This window comes from Lepisma saccharinum, chromosome 1 (genome assembly GCF_977018435.1).
Source record: "Lepisma saccharinum chromosome 1, izLepSacc3.1, whole genome shotgun sequence".
NCBI classification, from domain to species: Eukaryota; Metazoa; Arthropoda; class Insecta; order Zygentoma; family Lepismatidae; genus Lepisma; species Lepisma saccharinum.
In genome coordinates, this window is record NC_139229.1 from 168,724,898 (window position 1) to 168,746,587 (window position 21,690).

Genomic DNA, 21,690 nt, shown 5'->3' on the forward strand with positions numbered 1-21,690 from the left:
TAAACTGTTTCATTAAGCATGTTCACAACATGAAATGGCCAACTTTAAGTTCTATTGGAACTTTCATTATTCCATATCAAATGAGCCCAATTTCCAAGACGAAATGCAGCAACTTGAGATAATATTGTCTTAAAGCTTGCCATTAAATAGGAATCAAAATGTAGCACAGCAGATTCACTTTTCTGTAAACAAAAGAATGTTGTGATCACATATACAGACGTAGAAACAAGGCAAGCGAGAAGAAAATTTGAATTCTTGCACAACCTAGTTTCTATTACAGATAAACAAAGATAAGCTATGCTCTGACAATAGGAATGACCCAGACCCATGTCAACTATATGTTAACCAAATTTTCTTTAAACCGTTGTTGGCTTGCAAATGCTGAACACTGGTCAGAGTAAAAATCACAGTGTTTTGCTAGATTTGAGTCACCACCTACTTGGGCAAACCAGGCTAAATCCAAAAAAGACAAAACAAGGTAGCATAAACTACAAGAAGACTTTTTTACTCATTTCCAGCCATCCCTAGCTATAGGAGGGCAAAACAATAGATGAAACTGTTTACTAACAGCAGTGATACAAGTGGTATATCAACTTATGCCCCCCTTCCCTATACCCTTATAGGTCTCCAAAAAATATTGTTGCAGACATGTCAATTGAAATGCTTGCATTGTGCACCTGAAAGTAAATATGCTGTGCACACACTATTCTTCGACACAAAAATTGAAATTTCAGACAATTCACAAAATTTCTCAGTGAGTCTTCCATATATCACTAGAATGATCTGAATAAAATCCACATTCTAGCTGGTTTACTGATAATTTCCTAAATATGAATGTTTCATGCTTGTAAAGCTGCACTTCCTTACACTATCATGAGTACAAATTTCTTTTAAAACAATTCAAGGATTATTCTCAGCAACACTAATCAACAAATATTCTAAATATACATTAGTACAACAGTATGTTATAACTTTCCTGTCAGTTAAGTGAAAATTCTTTCTAAACAATTGTATCTGTTATTCACCTTGCACACAACATTTAAACTTTCAAGTAATATATACATAAGAAAGAATATAAAGAAGGCTGGCATAGTGGTGCCACATCAATCACCTTCATTCTTTCCTTTAACTAAAATATTTTTAACTGCACTTTTGTACCCTAAGGACTTATGCATGGAAAATTGAAACATTAGATAAAAACATGTACCTACACAACCTATAATACCAATGTGGATAATTAGAATTGTGGCAGTACACGTGATCTGCTTTCAACATATGGAGACTTAAAGCGACATTTTTTGGAAAGCATATTCTAATTTTCCTCAATTTAAAATGAGCTTTCTGCTAAAACCCAAGTGATGCTTCCATGGCCTCTTTCACATGATAACACCACTCCCAGCTTTTTCATGGCTTCCTCAAATGCACTTATCATTGCTTTGCTACAGAGAGCATTCTGAATGTCCTTCTTTGTATATTCGGGCAATAACCACACTACTCCATCAACTCCGCAATCCATATTTGCATGAGTCACAAATGACTCTATACACTCAAAAAAGTTGGCCTTTGTTAATCTTTCAGCTTCTGGTAACTTATCCATGTCACCGCGAATAAGATATTTACGATATTGGAGTTCTACATCCATCTTAGTGTAGTGTATCATCACTTGAAGCGTGATTCGTTTGGTGATGTCATTGAAGTCCCCTCTCAAAAATTCAATCAACTTTTGTGTAGTGCTAGGCTCTAGCTCCAGGCGTTGCTCTAAAATATTGTGAATGACACAGTCACGGAAAAGAACCACATTAAAGTCCTTCATGGGGGCCACAGCCTCTTGTGGAGTACTCGGTGGTCTAGACTGTAGAAACTCTAGAATCCTGAAGTTGTCTTTCTTGTAGTTGGCAACTACGTCATCAAAAAAACCCATCTTGCCTAGGTTGGACCTGAGAAAGAAAAAATTATAAACTACTTCAGGAAAAACAGGCAGTATAATATGGAGATATCAATTTCACTGGTAGAAGGGGATTTATCTCCAAAACTAAAGTCTTACGATCTAAAATATGATACCTAAAAGTTATTGCAATGACAAAAACCATAGCACCATGTCTAAAATTTAGAATCTTAAATTTTAACAAAATGTCACTACACCACATCTAAATCACAGCCTTTCCCTTTTTCTGGCTAGTATAAGAAATTCAAAAATTACACAAATGAGAAATTGTAATTATGAAACTGAATATTTAAACTAATTAAAGATTATTCAAGTCTTTTAGTGATCGACATTTTTTCAATGGTTCTTGAAATCTAACTTCCTTGCATTTTACATTATTTAACCCAGCTTCATTATTTGTATTAGATTTAGGTTTTACTATAATTTGTGATTTAACCTTTAAATTTAACATAAAACGCCCATAAATATCTCGGGGTGGTAAATTAACAACTCCTTTTTGATTATAGGATATATTATTGGCTTTTAAATATTTTACTACAGTTTTAGAATTAACTTTATATTTGTTGCAAAAAGAATTAATTGAATTATTTAAGAAATTTTAAGATTTTAAAAGTTTAACAAATTCATCTGGAGTAATCGGTCTTGACATCTTTTATTTATGTATATTATTTTTTATATTTGTTAAAGTATGGTATTATTGTAAAGTAGTGTAATTCAGTATCGTATTGTAGTATTATAGTATAGTAATACTGTAAGGTATGGTATTGCAAAATAGTAAGGTAATACAGTAATATAGTAAGGTAAAGAAATCCCGTAATATAGTAAGGTAAAGAAATGTGGTAAGGTAAATATTCTAAAATAAAATATATATATAAATGGAAAAACAAATCAAATTATTTACCCCCAGTGAGAGTGAATTAATAGGTTTAGATAATTTAATAACCAATGTACCTGAATTACAAGAATTAATTGAAGAATCGGGTTATAATATTCAAACTATCAATAATGGTGTTAAAAACCTAAAACGTCTTCCAGATTCATATAAAGAAATGATAATAAAATTTTTTAAAGCATTGAGTAACACACATATTACTAAACAAATATATAAATACTCCAATTTTAGAAATCAAGAAATAATTGATAAATTATTAGCCCGAGAACAGGAATATAAAAAAATTATAACAAAACAAGCATCTAAACACAATGACGAAAGTGGTATAGATGAAATGAACAAAATGTTTAGTACGATGATAATAGAAACAAAAGACAATAAGAAGATAAGTAGATATATGAATAAAACTTTAAAAGATATAAAGTTTCAAGATGATTTTAAACCTATATTTGAGAAGAAAGGTATTAATGAATATTCTAAAAAAGAATTATTAGAAATGAAAACTAGTAAAAAAAGGTCCAACATTTAAAGATATTGAAAAAATCCAAATAGTTAATATTCCTGAAGGGAAAAATATAATTAACGGTAAAGTTAAATGATTTTTATAAAAAAATCTTATCAATGGGAAAATAAAATAAGAGATATTTCTAAGATTTACATATATTACTTATTATCTAAGTTTATTTTATAGCATACATAAATAATTGTACAACAAAATGTCAAGGTATTTAATACAATTTTATTTGTAAACCTAATTTGCAATAAATTTCTAAATTGAAAAAATATTGGGTATAAATAAATGAATCAAGTTGACACAACACAGATCGCTGAATTTCAAAGAAGAGTGAAAGGTTTATACAGATCAGAAGATTCTGCAACCAATGAGTTTGAAAGAATTATGATTAGAAATATGAACGCACAATTTAAAGAACACGAGAATAAAATAATAACTTTAGCTACATTAGGCGCGGTCAAGCTGCGGCTGCCCGCATAGCACCTTCGGTGCGTTTTATTGAAAATATCTTTTCCGAAATAAATGGACAACCTTGATCCTTCAAGTAGTCTCGCTGCGCTTCGTTGTTCTGTTTGTTTACTATTTAAACATCCAGATGAATTTTACAACGGTAAATATGTTGATAGAAGATGTAAACAATGCAAAATACTTTCAAATTGTGAACGTTTATTATGTGAATGTGGAAGATATTATACCAAAACACACTATAAAAGACACTTAAAAACTAAATTGCATAATAAGGGGGTAGGTGTTTATTGAATAATTTTTTTTATAATAAATTGGTTGTCTTAAAATGGAAGAACGTTTAAATAAACTTAAACTACCAGAATTATATAACATTGCAAAACTTTTAAAAATACAATATATTACAAGATATAAAAAAGCTGATCTGATTATACAGATAATCAGGCAATATGAAAGAAGGAAAAGAGAAAAAGAAAACAAAAAAAATTAATGATTTATTTCCATTTGATCAAGACATAATAGCACCTCCAAAGAAAAAAGAATAAAACAAATAAAATGTGATGTTTGTGGTAAGTATATTAAAGAAACTAGGCTACAGCTTCATAAAGCTAAACATAATCCTGAACCTGATTTTATTTTAGTTGAAGTTGCTTTTAAAGGTAGGTTATTAACTTATCAACATAACAATAAAGAAGGAGATTCTGATTTGTTTTACTATATGGACTCAATTAAGAATAAAGCGAATAATCTTATTAAAAATGCTTTAAAAATTCATAAAAATATTAAAATTAATTTAGAGTTAGAATGTGATTTTAAAAATTTAGAACATGAAATGGTTCATAAGTTTCAACTACCTAATGTAATAATCAGATCGTTGGAAGAACTTAATAATTTCTGGGATACACAAAGAGATTTATTTATAGCCAGATGTGATGAATTAGAAGCGAAAGGCTCAGGCTGGGTTATAAGCAGAATAAACAATTTAAGAATTAATATTAATAAATATAAACCATTAAGTGGAAGTTCATATATAAAATTACCTGAATTGATAGAAGCTAAGCAAGCTTGTATTAACGTTAAAAATGTTGATAATGAGTGCTTTAAATATAGTGTGTTATCTTGTTTATAGGAACCAGTAAAAAATAAAGAAAGGCCATCTAAATATAAAAACATTAATCATAACTTAGATTTTGATTGTGTAAAATATCCGGTTACTATTGATCAGATACCTAAATTTGAAGCAAAGAATAAAATTAATGTAACTGTATTTGGGTATGAAAATGGTAGCATATACCCATTATATCATAATAAAAAACAAGAGTTTGAAAATAATATTGACCTGCTTTATTTTGGTAACAGCACCAAAAACCATTACTGTTGGATAAAAAGTTTAAGTCGTTTATTAAATAACCAATTAAAAATTAATAATAATAAAAATATTTCTGCAGAAGATGTTTAAATTATAGTGCTAGAACTGAAGAAGCTGTTAAGAAACATCAAGTAATATGTAATAACAATGAAACCTGCTTGCCTGTTATGCCAAAATCTAAAATTATAGAAAATGGAACAGAAATTAAACCTACAATATCATTTAAAAATTTTCAAAGAATGCTTAGACACCCATATGTAATTTACTGTGATTTTGAATCAATCTTAAAGCCAATTCAGACATGTGAACCAAACCCTAGTGAATCATATACCAATAAGATACAACTTCATATTCCTTGTAGTTATGGACTTTATGTAAAAAGCGTTTACGGAAACATAGAAAATCCTTTACACATACATAAGTGTGAAACTGCTGATAAATGCTTTATAAATAAGATAACTGAAAATGCAATAACAATACAAAAATTATTAAAGAAAAATGAAGATATGAAATTCACAAACAAAATAAAAATTAAACATTTAACAGCTACAGTATGTTATTTGTGTAATAATGAATTTACCAAAGATAATCCAAAAGTAAGAGATCATGATCATTATACTGGAAAATACAGAGGGGCTGCTTGTAATAATTGTAATTTAAAATACAAACAACCACTTTTTATTCCAATTTTATTTCATAACTTGTCCTCATATGATTGCCATCTGTTTATAAAAAATCTGGGAGAGGAGGCCCCCGGAGGGCTAAGTCCAAAGGACGCTGGGTGGTCGTCTAAATCAAAACTAAAACTAATTCCAAATAATGAAGAAAAATATATCTCGTTTAGTAAAGTATTGAGGACAAATGAAGGTTTAACTGAACTAAGATTTATTGATTCTTTTAGATTTTTAGCCAGCAGTTTAGATAATCTCTCATCGAATTTAGTACCGGAACAGCTAAGAGAAATAATAAAATACTTTTCAAATGAAGAATTAAATATAATATTTAGGAAGCAAGATAATCGAACTATAAGAAAAGGAATTTATGCTTACGAATATATGGACAGCTTCGCTAAGTTTAATGATACAAAATTACCAGCAATTGAAAAATTTTATTCTAATTTAACCAAAGAAAATATTTCTTGGAGTGACTATGACCATGCTCAAAAAGTATGGAATAAATTAAAAATTAAATATTTAGGCGAATGGCATGATTTATATTTAAAATTAGACGTTTTATTATTAGCAGATGTATTTGAAAATTTTAGAGACTTAGGATTAAATAGTTCATATGGGTTAGATCCTGTTTGGTACTATACAACACCAGCTTTAGCTTGGGATTGTATGCTTAAATATACCAAGGTTCAATTAGAACAATTAACTGATTATGAAATGTATCTGTTTTTCGAAAAAGGAATAAGAGGTCGAATAAGTCAGTGCTCCAATAGATATTCTAAAGCAGACACGAACACACAAATTCACTATAATGATATGAATAATTTATATGGTCACTCATTATCACAGAAATTACCACAAAAGAATTTTAAATGGATGACTGAAGAAGAATTAAATAATTTAGAAAAGTCACTAACAAGCAGCGCACGAAGTGCTAGCCCTACTGGGCGCTCTGCTGCGCATATTTTAAATTCTGATGATAAAACTGGTTATCTATTAGAAGTAGATTTATCTTTTCCAAAAGATCTTCAAAATAAGTTCAATGACCTTCCACTTGCACCCGAGAATGCAATACCCCCAGGTGGTAAAGTACCAAAGTTGCCATGTCACTTCTATGATAAAAAGAATTATGTTGTTCACTATAAAATATTAAAACTATATACAGAATTGGGAATGAAAATAACAAAAATTCACAGAGGAATTAAATTTACTCAATCTGATTTTATTGCCCCATATATTAAATTTAATACTGAACAGCGACAGAAAGCAAAAAATGACTTTGAAAAAGATTTTTGGAAATTAATGTCTAATAGTGTATTTGGTAAATCTATGCAGTCAGTTAGAAAACAACAAAATATTAAATTATACTGTGATGACAATAAAGTCCAGAAAGCAATAAATAAACCTAATTTTAAGTCTAGAACCATTTTTAGTAAATACTTGGTTGCAGTTCATAATTATAAAACATCAGTTAAATTTGATAAACCTATTTATATTGGGCAGGCTGTGCTAGATTTATCTAAAGCTCTAATGTATGATTTTTACTATAATATATTAAAGAATGAATTTGATACTGATATAAAATTATTATACGTAGACACCGACGCATACATATTTGAACTCAAAAATCACGATTATTATACTTTTATGAAAAATAATTCTGATTTATTTGATACGAGTGATTATCCTAAGGATAGCGAATTATATAGTGAAAAAAATAAAAAAGTAATTGGAAAAATGAAAGACGAATTAAATGGCAAACCAATGTTAGAATTTATTGGGTTAAGGAGTAAAATGTATGCATATAGAACTGACGATAAGGTAGACAAACGATTGAAAGGAATTAAAAAAAGCTGTATTAAAGAAAGAAATCCAATTTGAGGACTATAAAAATTGCTTATTCAATCAAAAAGAGTGCTTGCATAAACAGCATGTTATTAGGAGTCATAAACATGAAATTTATACAGAAGAGTTAAATAAGAAGTCACTCAGTTGGAAAGATGATAAAAGATCTCTAATTCCTGGTAGTACAGATACGCTGGCGCATGGGCATGTGCTAGTACCACAGTAAGTCAATGACAATGCTAATGGTACATGATTATGAAGCGCTGGTACTTAGAGCGAATCACAATAATTAACATAATAGCTATAATACAGTATAATGTTGGACACGAGCTCACTAAAATGTTTTGTGATTTGAGAAAGGACCTAAATACATGGCTGTTCACTGTTTCAATAACCTTCCAAGTGACATAAAAATAATACAATCAGCTACCTCATATAAAAAGCATGTAAAAAAATACCTATTAGATCATTGTTTATATTCTGTTAAAGAGTACCTGACAATAAATTGCAAATTGTAACATCCTAAATGAACTCCTAGGACATGTATATGTATGTATTGATTTCTTATCTATTATATGTATGTAAATTACTGTAAATCTTGCAGCTAACAGCAAGGTTCTCTCTCCTTCTATATAGACCTATTTGGTACTAGTTGACTATCCTTCGGACACATTTATTTATTTGTACAGAGGAGACTACTTACTGTAATAAGTTCCTGTAGCATTGTCGAACATCGGGAAGGTGTTTTGTGTGATGTTGCAATGTTTCATAGATGAAATTCATGTTGTTCGTTGAAAATTAATTCTCCGACGGAGATAGCGTTTGGCGCGTACATCTGCGTATACCATGAAGTTCGTACACCTTCATACACCATCACCTTCATACACAGTCATGACTATCATGACGTGTCGTGATTGTGTTTTGTTGGTTAGAACTGTGGATCGAGGGTTTGGAGAATGACGTGTGGTGGGTGTGTTGTAAAGTTTGTGCCGGGTGTGGACAAACCATTGGCGCTAGCCCCACGAACCATTGGCGCGTGGATAGGTTAGTAGGGCCACGCAAAGGTTTCAATAGTGAAAAAGATAGCGCCACGAACCATTGGCGCGTGGATAGGTTAGTAGGGCCACGCAAAGGTTTCAATAGTGAAAAAGATAGCCCCACGAACCATTGGCGCGTGGATAGGTTAGTAGGGCCACGCAAAGGTTTCAATAGTGAAAAAGATAGCCCCCGAACCATTGGCGCTAGCCCCACGAACCATTGGCGCGTGGATAGGTTAGTAGGGCCACGCAAAGGCTTCAATAGTGAAAAAGATAGCCCCACGAACCATTGGCGCTAGCCCCACGAACCATTGGCGCATGGATAGGTTAGTAGGGCCACGCAAAGGTTTCAATAGTGAAAAAGATAGCCCCACGAACCATTGGCACGTGGATAGGTTAGTAGGGCCACGCAAAGGTTTCAATAGTGAAAAATTGGTTTCGAAAAACATATTCGTAGCCCCACACACCATTCTTGGATAGTCCAACGAACCATTGGCGCTAGCCCCACGAACCATTGGCGCGTGGATAGGTTAGTAGGGCCACGCAAAGGTTTCAATAGTGAAAAAGATAGCGCCACGAACCATTGGCGCGTGGATAGGTTAGTAGGGCCACGCAAAGGTTTCAATAGTGAAAAAGATAGCCCCACGAACCATTGGCGCGTGGATAGGTTAGTAGGGCCACGCAAAAGTTTCAATAGTGAAAAAGATAGCCCCCGTACCATTGGCGCTAGCCCCACGAACCATTGGCGCGTGGATAGGTTAGTAGGGCCACGCAAAGGTTTCAATAGTGAAAAAGATAGCCCCACAAACCATTGGCGCTAGCCCCACGAACCATTGGCGCATGGATAGGTTAGTAGGGCCACGCAAAGGTTTCAATAGTGAAAAAGATAGCCCCACGAACCATTGGCGCTAGCCCCACGAACCATTGGCGCATGGATAGGTTAGTAGGGCCACGCAAAGGTTTCAATAGTGAAAAAGATAGCCCCACGAACCATTGGCACGTGGATAGGTTAGTAGGGCCACGCAAAGGTTTCAATAGTGAAAAATTGGTTTCGAAAAACATATTCGTAGCCCCACACACCATTCTTGGATAGTCCAACGAACCATTGGCGCTAGCCCCACGAACCATTGGCGCGTGGATAGGTTAGTAGGGCCACGCAAATGTTTCAATAGTGAAAAAGATAGCGCCACGAACCATTGGCGCGTGGATAGGTTAGTAGGGCCACGCAAAGGTTTCAATAGTGAAAAAGATAGCCCCACGAACCATTGGCGCGTGGATAGGTTAGTAGGGCCACGCAAAGGTTTCAATAGTGAAAAAGATAGCCCCCGAACCATTGGCGCTAGCCCCACGAACCATTGGCGCGTGGATAGGTTAGTAGGGCCACGCAAAAGTTTCAATAGTGAAAAAGATAGCCCCACGAACCATTGGCGCTAGCCCCACGAACCATTGGCGCATGGATAGGTTAGTAGGGCCACGCAAAGGTTTCAATAGTGAAAAAGATAGCCCCACGAACCATTGGCACGTGGATAGGTTAGTAGGGCCACGCAAAGGTTTCAATAGTGAAAAATTGGTTTCGAAAAACATATTCGTAGCCCCACACACCATTCTTGGATAGTCCAACGAACCATTGGCGCTAGCCCCACGAACCATTGGCGTGTGGATAGGTTAGTAGGGCCACGCAAAGGTTTCAATAGTTAAAAATTGGTTTCGAAAAACATATTCGTAGCCCCACACACCATTCTCGGATAGTCCAACGAACCATTGGCGCTAGCCCCATGAACCATTGGTGCGTGGATAGGTTAGTTCAGTTAGGTTGGGATACATAGTTAAAATTTGGTGTCAGAACGCGAAAAATAAAGTTAAAAAGAAATAGATCTGATTAAGTTTGTCGACGGGCATTTCTTGGGTTCCGAAGGTTGAAACACTGCATAACAATTGAAAATCGAGAAAAAACAAGGCCGATGCGTCATTCCTACGCGTTATTATTTACGAATATCACGTTCAGGAATGTTCCGCGAAGCAGATACGTAAGTTCGAATGTCAAAAATTTGGCAAAAGAGAAGCCGGACGCGCATTATGTAGGAAGGTGTACTCGCGATATTGTGTCTCGGGCAAGGAAAAACACCTACCAGAAAGACGTTCTGGTAATGTGAAAAATTGCAATTAATTTCATCAAAACAACGTTAATACACCTTCAGGAATGTTCCGCGAAGCAGATACGTAAGTATCAATGTCAAAAATTGACGAAACCAAAAAAATAGAGGTGTCCGAAGGATAGTAAATTTTTACCAAGTCAGCATTATTTTCCTATAGCAAAAGACTACATCTGGGTACTGAACGAAAGACGTGTTGAAAAAGCTGGGGTACTCGTAAGCCTACTCTAAACAACGTCAATTTTTAACCTTATAAGTTAGTATGTATTAATTATTAAGTTAATACGCAATACGCTTTATGAGTTTAATAATTTAGACCATTAAATTTTTAAAAAATAGAAGAAATAAAAACAAACTTACTATTTTACAGTACTTTAAGCTCAACAACAGTGAAGCAAAAAGCAAACTAGTTGAACTGGCTGTTTCAGTCTTATGGGAGATTGGTTGACCGTAGTTAGTATTCTGTGTTGCTTGCTTGGTTTCATTAATGGCCTTCACCTGTTTTGGTGACTTTTGGCCAAGTTCAGACTCTCACTTTTCTTATTACGTTTTTTTTTCTTTCTTTTTTTTCGATCTAAATTGTGTGTTGGGTAGTTCTGTTAGTTGATTCTAGACGATCACACAGTTTGGGAATGTTAGTATAGTTAAACATTTACTATTCTTCACTCCTTCGAGGCACACCGAGGAGTCTTCTTACTGGGTATCTTGTGCCCTGGTAGGGATAAAAAAAACAAAAAATGTAGACAAATTATATACACAGGGTTACATTTTATTACCTAGATGTCCATGTTGTTGTTTGTTTTTTTGTTTTTTTTCCTTATTATATAGTGATTTGGGATTTCTTTATAAACTTACTAATGCTGTTTAGTATGTGTGGGTTTTGTGTAAAAATAAGTGTATTTAGTTCCGTGGGTGTTGGAATTTTCAGTTGAGTTAATCTTGCAATGAGTATGTCTCTTTCGTGTTGATGAAAGATGCATTCAAACATCATGTGTTCTATGGATCCAATTGCCTCTCCAGTATTCTGTGTTTCTACTGTTCCTCGCGAACCGGCTGAAGTCAAATTCGTGTCCATATTCACGAACCTTTTTTTCTACTAAATTTTATTTCGAGAATGTGAGTAGAATACGTGTAATATTTACAAATAGTACCAGCAATGTACGTATTCTACAACTCTTTCATTTACACAATATTTAGTTTCTAATTTGGATAAGTAGCTTCATCCGGCCGGCGAAATTTCTTTTTCCACATATCCCAGGACCCGCACCGGAAGTGATAATGAAATCCAGATTCCGGGGCCTCACAAAATCAGAGATGCCAACCCAGAAAAAGAAATAGCTTTAGAAAGAAGCTACGGACATATGCGAATATGCCGTTTTCTTTAAACAAAAATGAGAGTTGTTAGTTAGCAACATTGCGACTGAAAGGCACAAGCAAACACAAATACAAACTTCGTGGCAAAGATGTCGCATTTGCTTCTGGAAATTTTTCTCTGCGACATTTGTGCAAAAACCCTACAAATAAATATAAAGAGTCATTGAATGCACATGCCAAATGAGCTCATAAATGTACAACAAATTAAGGTAATATTACATGTCAGTGGATTGCTGCAGCTTGAAATGACACCAGTATAAAGTGCTTGGAAATTTGGAGGAAGTTATTCACGTAAGAAAGATTTGGTGAATTCGATTCTTTGGAAGGGAAATTGTTTCATGAAACTCACGATCTTGTTGCCGAAAGTCTGGGCTTCGAACCCTAGCCAAGGCAAGGGCAATTTTACCGTTCTATGCTTAGAGAAACTCATTTCCGTAAGTAGCTTCTTCTGTAAAAATGAAGAAATGTGTCTCCGATGTATGAAACTGTGTTTCGGTAAATGTATGTTATATCGGAGACACATTAAAATCGGATATATTGTGTTTCGGATGGTTCGTACTTACCAATTATGTTCGTATTGGGGAACATAGTTAAAGGTGCCATTATGCTTTTTACACAAAAATAACAGATTTTTCACCAATTATGTATTGGGGAACATAGTTAAAGGTGCCATTATGCTTTTTACACAAAAATAACATAGATTTTTCACATTACGAGTAATTCTTTTGGTTCCTTTCTTCCGTTGCGGAACATACAATGTGCCACGCACAGCTGTGGATCATTGCGCATCGTGCTTGTGTTTTGTCAATTTGGAGTGGGTATGCAGTGTTTCAACCTTCTTAACCGAAAAATGCCTACTTTCGTGTTCATTATGTCATCCAAACCATTGACGGATAGCCCCACAAACCATTGCCGGATAGCCCCAAAAATCGTTCATGATAGCCCCACGAACCATTGACGGATAGCCCCAAAAACCATTCACGATAGCCCCACAGACCATTTCCGGCAAGGTTAGGTTAGGTAAGCATAGTTAAAAAAAATTCTCATAAAAAAAGGCACCTTTGGAAACACTGGCGAGACCGCGTGACTTTCGACGCTTGCGCCATCTGCAGGTACATAATGGAAACAACAGCATAATGTTGTCGCTTTGCACAAAATGCAAGTTTATTATATCAAAAGTGCTTGTTTCTTGTTGTGCAGCATTCTACGGTGAGAAAATACCTCCATGAACTTTCCAAATGGTACAGAAACTCATTTCCGTAAGTAGTTTCTTCTGTAAAAATGAAGAAATGTGTCTCCGATATAACAGACATTTACCAAATTTTCTTTGAAAGAAACGAGAAATTCGTATCCAGGTTGGGGGAAAAAGTGACATGGTGGCACACATTTCTGCACAAATCTAGTTAAAGCAAAAAGTGCCTACGTTGATAGGTAGTTAGGGTTAGTTCTCTTAGCCCAAAGAATAATTTTTCATTGTATTTATGCTAATGGAACCTAACCTTGCAAGCATTCCTCGTCTGACATTGGAAGACAAGGTAGCAAAACTCTTGTGCGGAGAGGAAGACCCCAAAACAAATAACAGCAACTGTGTGTAAACAATATGGACGTGAACAAATGGAGAAATGCATTGCTTTTAGTAGTAGGAAAAACTTTTTTTGTGCATAGTAATATAATAGTAATCGGAAAAGTACCACCGGAAAATGGATGTAGAAGGTACGTACTTTCAGGGGATATAAATTTTGTTCGTCTATTTAGAGGAAAAAAGCAGCCCATGTACTGCAGTGAGACCGTTCTATTTCATCTCATCATTTCAATATCCTCTACAGCAAGGAAAAAAATATAAAAAAGATGAAAATCATTCAAAATTTAAATGTATTTAAAATTAACAAAATTTAACAGTATTAAATGTGTGTGTTGTAAAACTAGTTTTTCTATGTATCTTCTAAAACATTTCTTGAGGTGTTAATTGACTGCTACTGACATCATCCTCTACTACACACTTGACTACTAAAACAATTTTGATGATACAGATATATACATTATACAAAATGAATGCACAATATTCAATCATAGTGCCTACCATGTATTCCAGCCCTTCCTTCCCAAAACCTGTGAGCTGTTGACCTTTGACGCAGATGTGGAAGGAATGTGGATTATGACATCAAGGTCAAATTCACAGATTTCTGTCTAAACGGGAGGCTGCAACAGGGGCAGTGAAGGCACAGATAAAGTAGCTCCCCTATGAAAGAAATTTCTAAAATCTAGAGATGGAGAAAGTGATGCCCATAACTAGATACAGAGTGGCCAAAAGTGGGAAAACGTCATCAAAAATTTAAAATGTTTTCATCTTTTGGGAATTATGTATAGAATAAATTTGACCATATGACAAGATTCACAAAACTTCAAACTATACATTTCAAATCTTCCAAAATCAATATCAATTTTTTTATGATACAAAATTACATCTACAGTACAAAAATGTCTTAAGGTGACCATAACCGTTGCCGGAAAGAGTTTACAATACCGGACCACTCTCCAATTTCTATGAAATGTTGCCTACTCACTAATTGTGAACTCCTAAACACGAATCTGCATGTAATAATTGGCGGTCAAGTATGGAAATCGAGGAAAAAACTAAATAAACTATGTTTTCTTAACGTAACGTAACCCTACCATAAGAACAATAGCTCCACGGAAGATGCCATTTTCCCAACATGAAGAAATCAACAGGCAAGACAAGGTATAGTTCTCGTAGTTAAAATATTAATTTTTCTTTGTATTTATGCTAATGGAACCTAACCTAACCTCATAGGCATTCCTCGTTACGTCAGCAAGATTGTTGTGCATAAAGGAACACCATGAATGAAATGCGAAAGAAAGATAGTTCCGAATTGCTGTGTAGGGACAATCACCGTGGTAAATCGCAATGTTATTTTACAATTTCTAGACATAAATGTACAATATTAACAAGTGACTGCCAAATATGAACTACAGTTACGTCATCAGGACACCGAAATTAGTAAGTAGGTGAAATTTTATAGAAATTGGAGAGTGGTCCGGTATTGTAAACTCATGCCCCGGTGCCTCCACCCTAATCACTTTCTTATAAATGAACACACAACATTTCAAATGACCATGCTTATTATTAGTTAATATTGTTTCATGCATACATGTGTGTATGTGATCAGGTGGTCTGGAACTCCATACCCCCCAAATTTGGAAAATACTGTGGTTGATTCATAATACTTCCCGATGAGACACGATGTAGCAGGTATAGAAGAATTCTTTCTGTGTGCATGGTTTGTGGATTCTGAGAATAATATCCACTAAAAGTTTACAAGTTTCACACTGGGTGGTGATATGTCAGCTGAAAATCTGACATCAGTTCTTTTTTAACAATGTCACAAACTTGGTCTTGACATGGAAAAAAATCACAGGTCAAGGTTATGATGTGAGTGGCAGGTGTGTTCAATCGTGAATAAATCAACAATACCCAAAAGGCATGTGTGCCCACTGTGCCAGTCATACTGTAAATGTATCCCTATCTTCAGCCATGTCGAACTCCACCGTGAGTAACTGTTCTGGTACAGTAAGTAAAGTTGTTTTTTTTCCGTCAGAATAATACATGCAGTGGTGAATTCCTAAAAACAATATATTGCATTACTACCAGGCAGTAAGAAACACTATTTAAATACAGAGAAACTAATACTCACTTTATCCGCAAAACTGTTTTTTCTTCTTCGTTCTATTAAACACTATTTGTTAGTGTGTGAAACATGATTTTAAGCAAAACATGATTCACTTTGTATGTAGTAAATTTTATTATTAATAATAATAATAGATACGCTGTCATCATTAAATACTTGGTGTAGGGTGGGGGGGGCATGCCATTGGGAATGGGCACCCCTGGCTGGATCCCCCCTAAGATTCTATTTCTGGATATGCCCCTGTATATGATTATAGACATTTGCGTACACTTGAAAAATTACAAAGCCTTCAATAACAGAAGGTAAATATCCAGAAGTAGAGATGAAGCAAACACTGTCTGGTACTGTGGGGAATAGTTGTTGTGCAATGATAAATTAATCAGATTGGGTGTACTGTGATTAAGTCCATTAAGATGAGACTGAGGGAGATTTCCAAGCCATAGCACCATTGCAGGCTACATTTCATTGGTGAAATCATCAGGCCCGTAGCTAGGCAGGGGCCAGGGGGGGCTCAGCCCCCCCTGGCATTGTCGTCAGCCCCCCCTGGCGTTGTCGTCAGCCCCCTGGTATTAGGTAAAACTATTGCATAATTTGTTTGCCGTGACAAGTGAAAATGTAGAGAGTGGATATTATTTGCTCATAACTTGATAGAAGTATAAATTCACAGAACATGAAGAGCAGCTATCACATTTGTTCGTCTTGTTTATAAACCGAAGTTTAAGTAACGGGAAGTATTTAGAAGGTTGTCTAAAGTTCTTCCACAGGGGATCTATGCACCTTCGCTCCCCCTCTTTCGGCTTTCCCTCGTAGCAGGTCCTTTCCATCTGCATCAAAGGTCATCGGCTCCCAAGTTTTGCGAAGGGAAGTTTTATTGCCCGGTCGGGGGTGGAATATAAGGGCTTGCCCATGCCCTGTCGGGGATAAACATTGACAAAGACCGTTGAGTTCTTCATTCGTGTAAAGCAGTAGCGAAGCGTAGTCTTACGAAGGAGGCAAGCAATGTTTCAGTACAACAAAACATGTAGTACAACGACATGCCGAGGGGAAAGATTCAAGGTTTATAGCCTCATTTACCCAGTTGCTGGATTTGTCAAAATATCGTAATAAAGTGACTGTACTAAAAATAAACCATATGATCCGCAAACGTCACATTTACTTTTTTAAAAAATCCAGGTAACGTTATTCATATGATATTAAACGTTTTGCATATGCGAACTTTCCGCATACGACTAAAGGGAGACGGAATTTCTTACTTACTTATTAGTATCTTTATTTGTTCATTATTATTTAATATGGTCAAACGGTGACCAAACCGATTTAGATAAAAAAAAATGGGAATCATTTGTTTATTTTACGCTGCATGATGTAATTTAGTATTTTTGGGCACCCTAAAACCGCATTGGAGTAACTTAAACACTAAATAAAAAGTTAAACACAAACAATAAAAAATTCATTTCAAAGCAAAGAAACACATGCATAGACGATGTACTCACCACAATAAATTTCAAACTCTTGGTGTTGGTCGACCCCCTTCCACGATTTTCATTTTAACACTTATCTCTCTCGAGCTAAACGAAGCAATTTTCAATTGCTCAATAATACACCCGCACTTCACATCAACCGTTCCTAAATACGCGTTCATTCCGATAAATTCACAGCACAAAACACGAAGCAACAAACACTCACACTATCCCACGCGCTTTCCACAACTGCAAATGCAAGCATCCACACAAAATCAAATTGAAAATCTCTGAAACAACAGAAAGTGATACCAACCTATTTCCTTAATTTTATCCGTCACAAAGGAAAGATATATCAGTTTGGAGATAAAAATTACGCGGAGGAATCAGAATCATTTCAGCAGAACGAGTATGTACATTAATATTTAAGTAATAAAGTGTCATTCAATGGCGTGCCCGGGGTGAAGGGGGGGGGGTGGATGGTAGACATAACCCTCTTTTGGCCCAGTATATCTAAGAAAAAACGTCAAAGGAAGGAAAATATGACAAAATGGGGACCGTAAAAAGACCCTGGGAACACCACTTGCGTCATAATAATAGAACTTAAAACATATTCGGGCCTCCCCGATGGCGCAGTGGTAGTGTCGTCGCCTTGTAATCAAGGGGTTCTGGGTTCGATACCCGGTGGAGGCACAAGTGTTTCAGATCCCATTTTAAACTGTAGGTCCAGTCCCGATTAGCCTTACTGTGCATAAAGTGGACTTAAAACAACAAATCAATCAATCATTAAAACATATTCTTGTGCTCATAAAATGCAGAATGTATACGATTTACTTCTATGCCATGTACAAATATCAGTAGATAGTTCATTCTCAGATAGCTTTATTTTCACCCCAAGCTTTATTCAAAAGCAGTCAATTTATTGATTGTAAAATTTGTGAAAGAGCTCACTTGAATTACTGCGTAAATAATTTGGCAGTTGCAAACACTGGTAGTGGTCATCACTTCTGGCGTAATTTGAGCTGGACCGACCAGGAAGCAGGGTGCGGGACCAAGGTCCGTCCAATCTTCCCTCCCTCCCTGAGAAAACTCTTCACGGGGGTGCAGAAATTCCACTGCCCCAACTCCCAATGTCAACTTTTTTTACGCGTTTTATATTTCGCGAAATCTAAAATAATTTGTAATATAATATGATATATATGGAATTTAGAACAGTGATAATAACTTCTTTTAGTTATTTTATGACTAACAATTATTATTATATTTGCGATCTTGTTTACGTGTTCATGAAGACAAATATTCGTTACTAGTTTTTTGCTGGCAACGTACCCATAGATGAATCCTTCTGCTTTCGGTTGAACTCGGCTATTTTCGGGAATCACGCAAGCTCGGAAAGCACAGCTTTTTGTAGAAGCTTTGTGGACGGGTTCCACCAAAATTTCACGCTTCGCCATGTGACTCCTTCGGAGGCCTTATTTTCCCGCAGAACGGCTGCAAGCATTGAGGCTGGTGCTTGCTACAGAGCTGCTGGGGGAGTTTGCGGCCGCATTTTTTCGCGAAATCGAGTGCGATGGAAACTAAATACGGTTAGAACATTAAGTACATTAAATGATATTCGAATTATGCAAGCAGTGCTTGCATTGCTTGTACTATATCTTCGCCTCTGGTGTAAAGAAGGTTTCGCGTTTGCGTGGGTGTTATTGTGTTTCGTATCTTCGTAAAACTGATTCGTGTGATAGTGAGTGGTTTTAGTGACGAATAATATAACCATGTTTCGTCCTTGGTGTGTAGTATTGTGATATTTTAACGATTCCCCAGCACCATGGATAAATTTATAATTCGTAAAAAAACATCTGAATCTTTGACCACGGCGACCACCGTACCTACTCTTTCCCCATCTACGGCTGCCTCCAATCAAGAAGAGGATTTCTTGCCTACAGAAGTAAAGGACATTTCCAATCCAGGTTAGGAAATTAAACAGCTAAAACTCAAACATTACCCCCGAAATTCTGATGGACGGTGTTTTCAAAGTGACTGGTTTAAAAGGTTCAAATGGTTAGAGTATTCACAATTTTTAGATGCAGCATTCTGCTATGCTTGTAGACAATATCGGCCTTTCGGATGCAAAGAAGTGGCCTTTACATCTAAAGGTTTTAAGAACTGGAAGGCAGCTCTCGATAAAACCAAAGCAGGGCTAGTGAATCATGATGCGACACTTACACACATAGAAGCAATGCCAAGGTGGGCAGAAAAGCAAAACCGTTCGTTGGTAGGAAAATCTATCTCTACACTAGTCAATCAGAATGTTCTTGAAAGGAATCAATATTATGTCAAGAGCATTGCTGAAGTTATTCAGTTCCTTGCAATAAACGAATTGCCTCTTAGGGGAACGTATCACATGAACATGAGGAACAAAGCCTGTTTCGAAATCTTTTCGAGTTCACGCTTCGAAAAGATGAGAAACTGGCAGACTGTTTTAAGCAGGTGCCTAAAATCTTACTTGTCCCCTGAAATTCAAAATGACATTATTGAAATAATGGCTGACATCGTACGTGAAAACATTGTTAGTGACATTAACAGTGCAGATGTTCCTTTGTATACTTTGCTTGAAGATGGTACACGAGATAAAAACAACAGAGAAAACGTAGCCATAGGAATCCGCTATGTAAAGAATGGGACAGTCATGGAATCAATTCTGTGCATAGAAACACTGTCAGCTTTTGATGCAGAGTCTTTTGCAGATCTAACACTAAATATTTTTCAGAAATATGGTTTGGATAGTGCGAAATTGCTCAGCCAGTGTTTTGACGGGGCTTCAGTTATGAGTGGGAAGAAAGGGGGTGTGCAAGCTTTAATCCAGCAACGGCTTCGGCGTCTAATTCCTTACGTTCATTGTTTTAACCATCGGTTACATCTGGCAATTGTTAAATGTGTGGATGAAATTTCTCCAATTAAACACTTTTTCGAACAGAGTTCCATGTTGCACAATTTTCTAAAAAAGGGAAAAGTTGCCATTTTATACGAGGGAAGAAGTCTTTCGCGACTTTTAGAACAACGTTGGTCAGGACATTTAAAAATGACGAGAACAATATTTGAAAACTACAGAGATATAATTCATGTTTTGCAGTTGGTGAAAAATGGAAATTTTAACGGGGATGACGTAGCAGCAAGTGTTGGTTTGCTTGTAGTCATTAGCAAACCTCAGTTTCGGTTTTGCTTAGTGTTCATGAAAAAGATCCTTGAAATATTAAGCCCAGTTGATAAAATGCTTCAAGCACGTAATGTTCATTTGGATGCTGGTAGAAATATGATTGAAGCTGCCACAGAAACATTAAGGGGCATGCGTCAGGAAGATGTGTACGAACGCATTCTGCAAGAAAGTAATGTACTGCTAGAAGAGGATGGAATTCATGACGAGATTGTTGAGCACCCCACAAGAAAGAGAAAACGAAATACACAGTTGCAAGACTTCGTTATCACTGACGTCCTAGGAGAGGAAAAGCTCACACCTCTCACACAAATATTCTACGAATGTTTAGATCTTGTGCTAACAGAAATAAATAGACGTTTTACCAATAACGACGACTTATTGGAGGCTATATCATCGGCTGAGTCCCTTCAATTTAGCAACATTGAATATTTATCAGCCTTTGGAATCACCATTCCGTCAAAAGAGGAACTAACTGTTGCCAATGCATATCTCAAGAAACTGGATTCTCCTGATACTTTTAAAGAACTGTACAAAACTAGAATGGCCTACGAAGACACTTATGCTCTACTTGCTGGCATAAGAACTTTTGCATGCAGTACAGCGTTGTGTGAATCCACTTTCTCTGTGTTAATCCGCATCAATAGCCCTCAGAGACTGTCAATGTGCAGCAAGCGCCTGGCAAATCTTGTTTTTCTGGCATTTGAGAAGAAACGAGCATCGAACATAGATATGTCGAGACTGCTTCACAGGTTCAACAACATGAAGAATCGCCGACTCCAACTTTTTTAAGGCAGAGGTATGTACTATAGTCACTATTATTGAATATTGTGCATTTTTCATATGCTAACTAACTAACTCTCTAGCCTTCTTAAACCCGAAGGTTCATGGCTGCAGCAACACAGGCCTTCCATCTTTCCCTGCAGCAATACAGGCCTTCCATCTTTCCCTATCTTGAGCAAGATCTATATACTCTTTTCCATCCCTACTGATTTCCCTTAGGTCCATCTCAACGTTGTCCCTCCATCCTCGTCTTGGCCTTCCTACAGG

The 21,690-nt window shown here is 35.8% G+C and overlaps 1 protein-coding gene across 1 annotated transcript; it reads right to left on the reverse strand.

Moving 5' to 3' along the window:
* Positions 1-399: 399 nt before the first annotated feature.
* LOC145989988 (uncharacterized) lies at positions 400-11,327 on the reverse strand. The gene is made up of 2 exons (XM_083125560.1): positions 11,252-11,327; positions 400-1,937 (listed from the first exon to the last, which is right to left on the reverse strand). Exon 2 carries the CDS (start codon positions 1,919-1,921, stop codon positions 1,328-1,330), a length of 594 nt encoding a protein of 197 aa, XP_082981686.1. The 5' UTR covers positions 1,922-1,937; positions 11,252-11,327; the 3' UTR covers positions 400-1,327.
* Between the last annotated feature and the right edge of the window lie 10,363 nt (positions 11,328-21,690).

Excerpts from the sequence above, each read along its gene's own strand:
- LOC145989988 (XM_083125560.1), bottom strand. The coding sequence starts at position 1,921 with ATGGGTTTTTTTGATGACGTAGTTGCCAACTACAAGAAAGACAACTTC.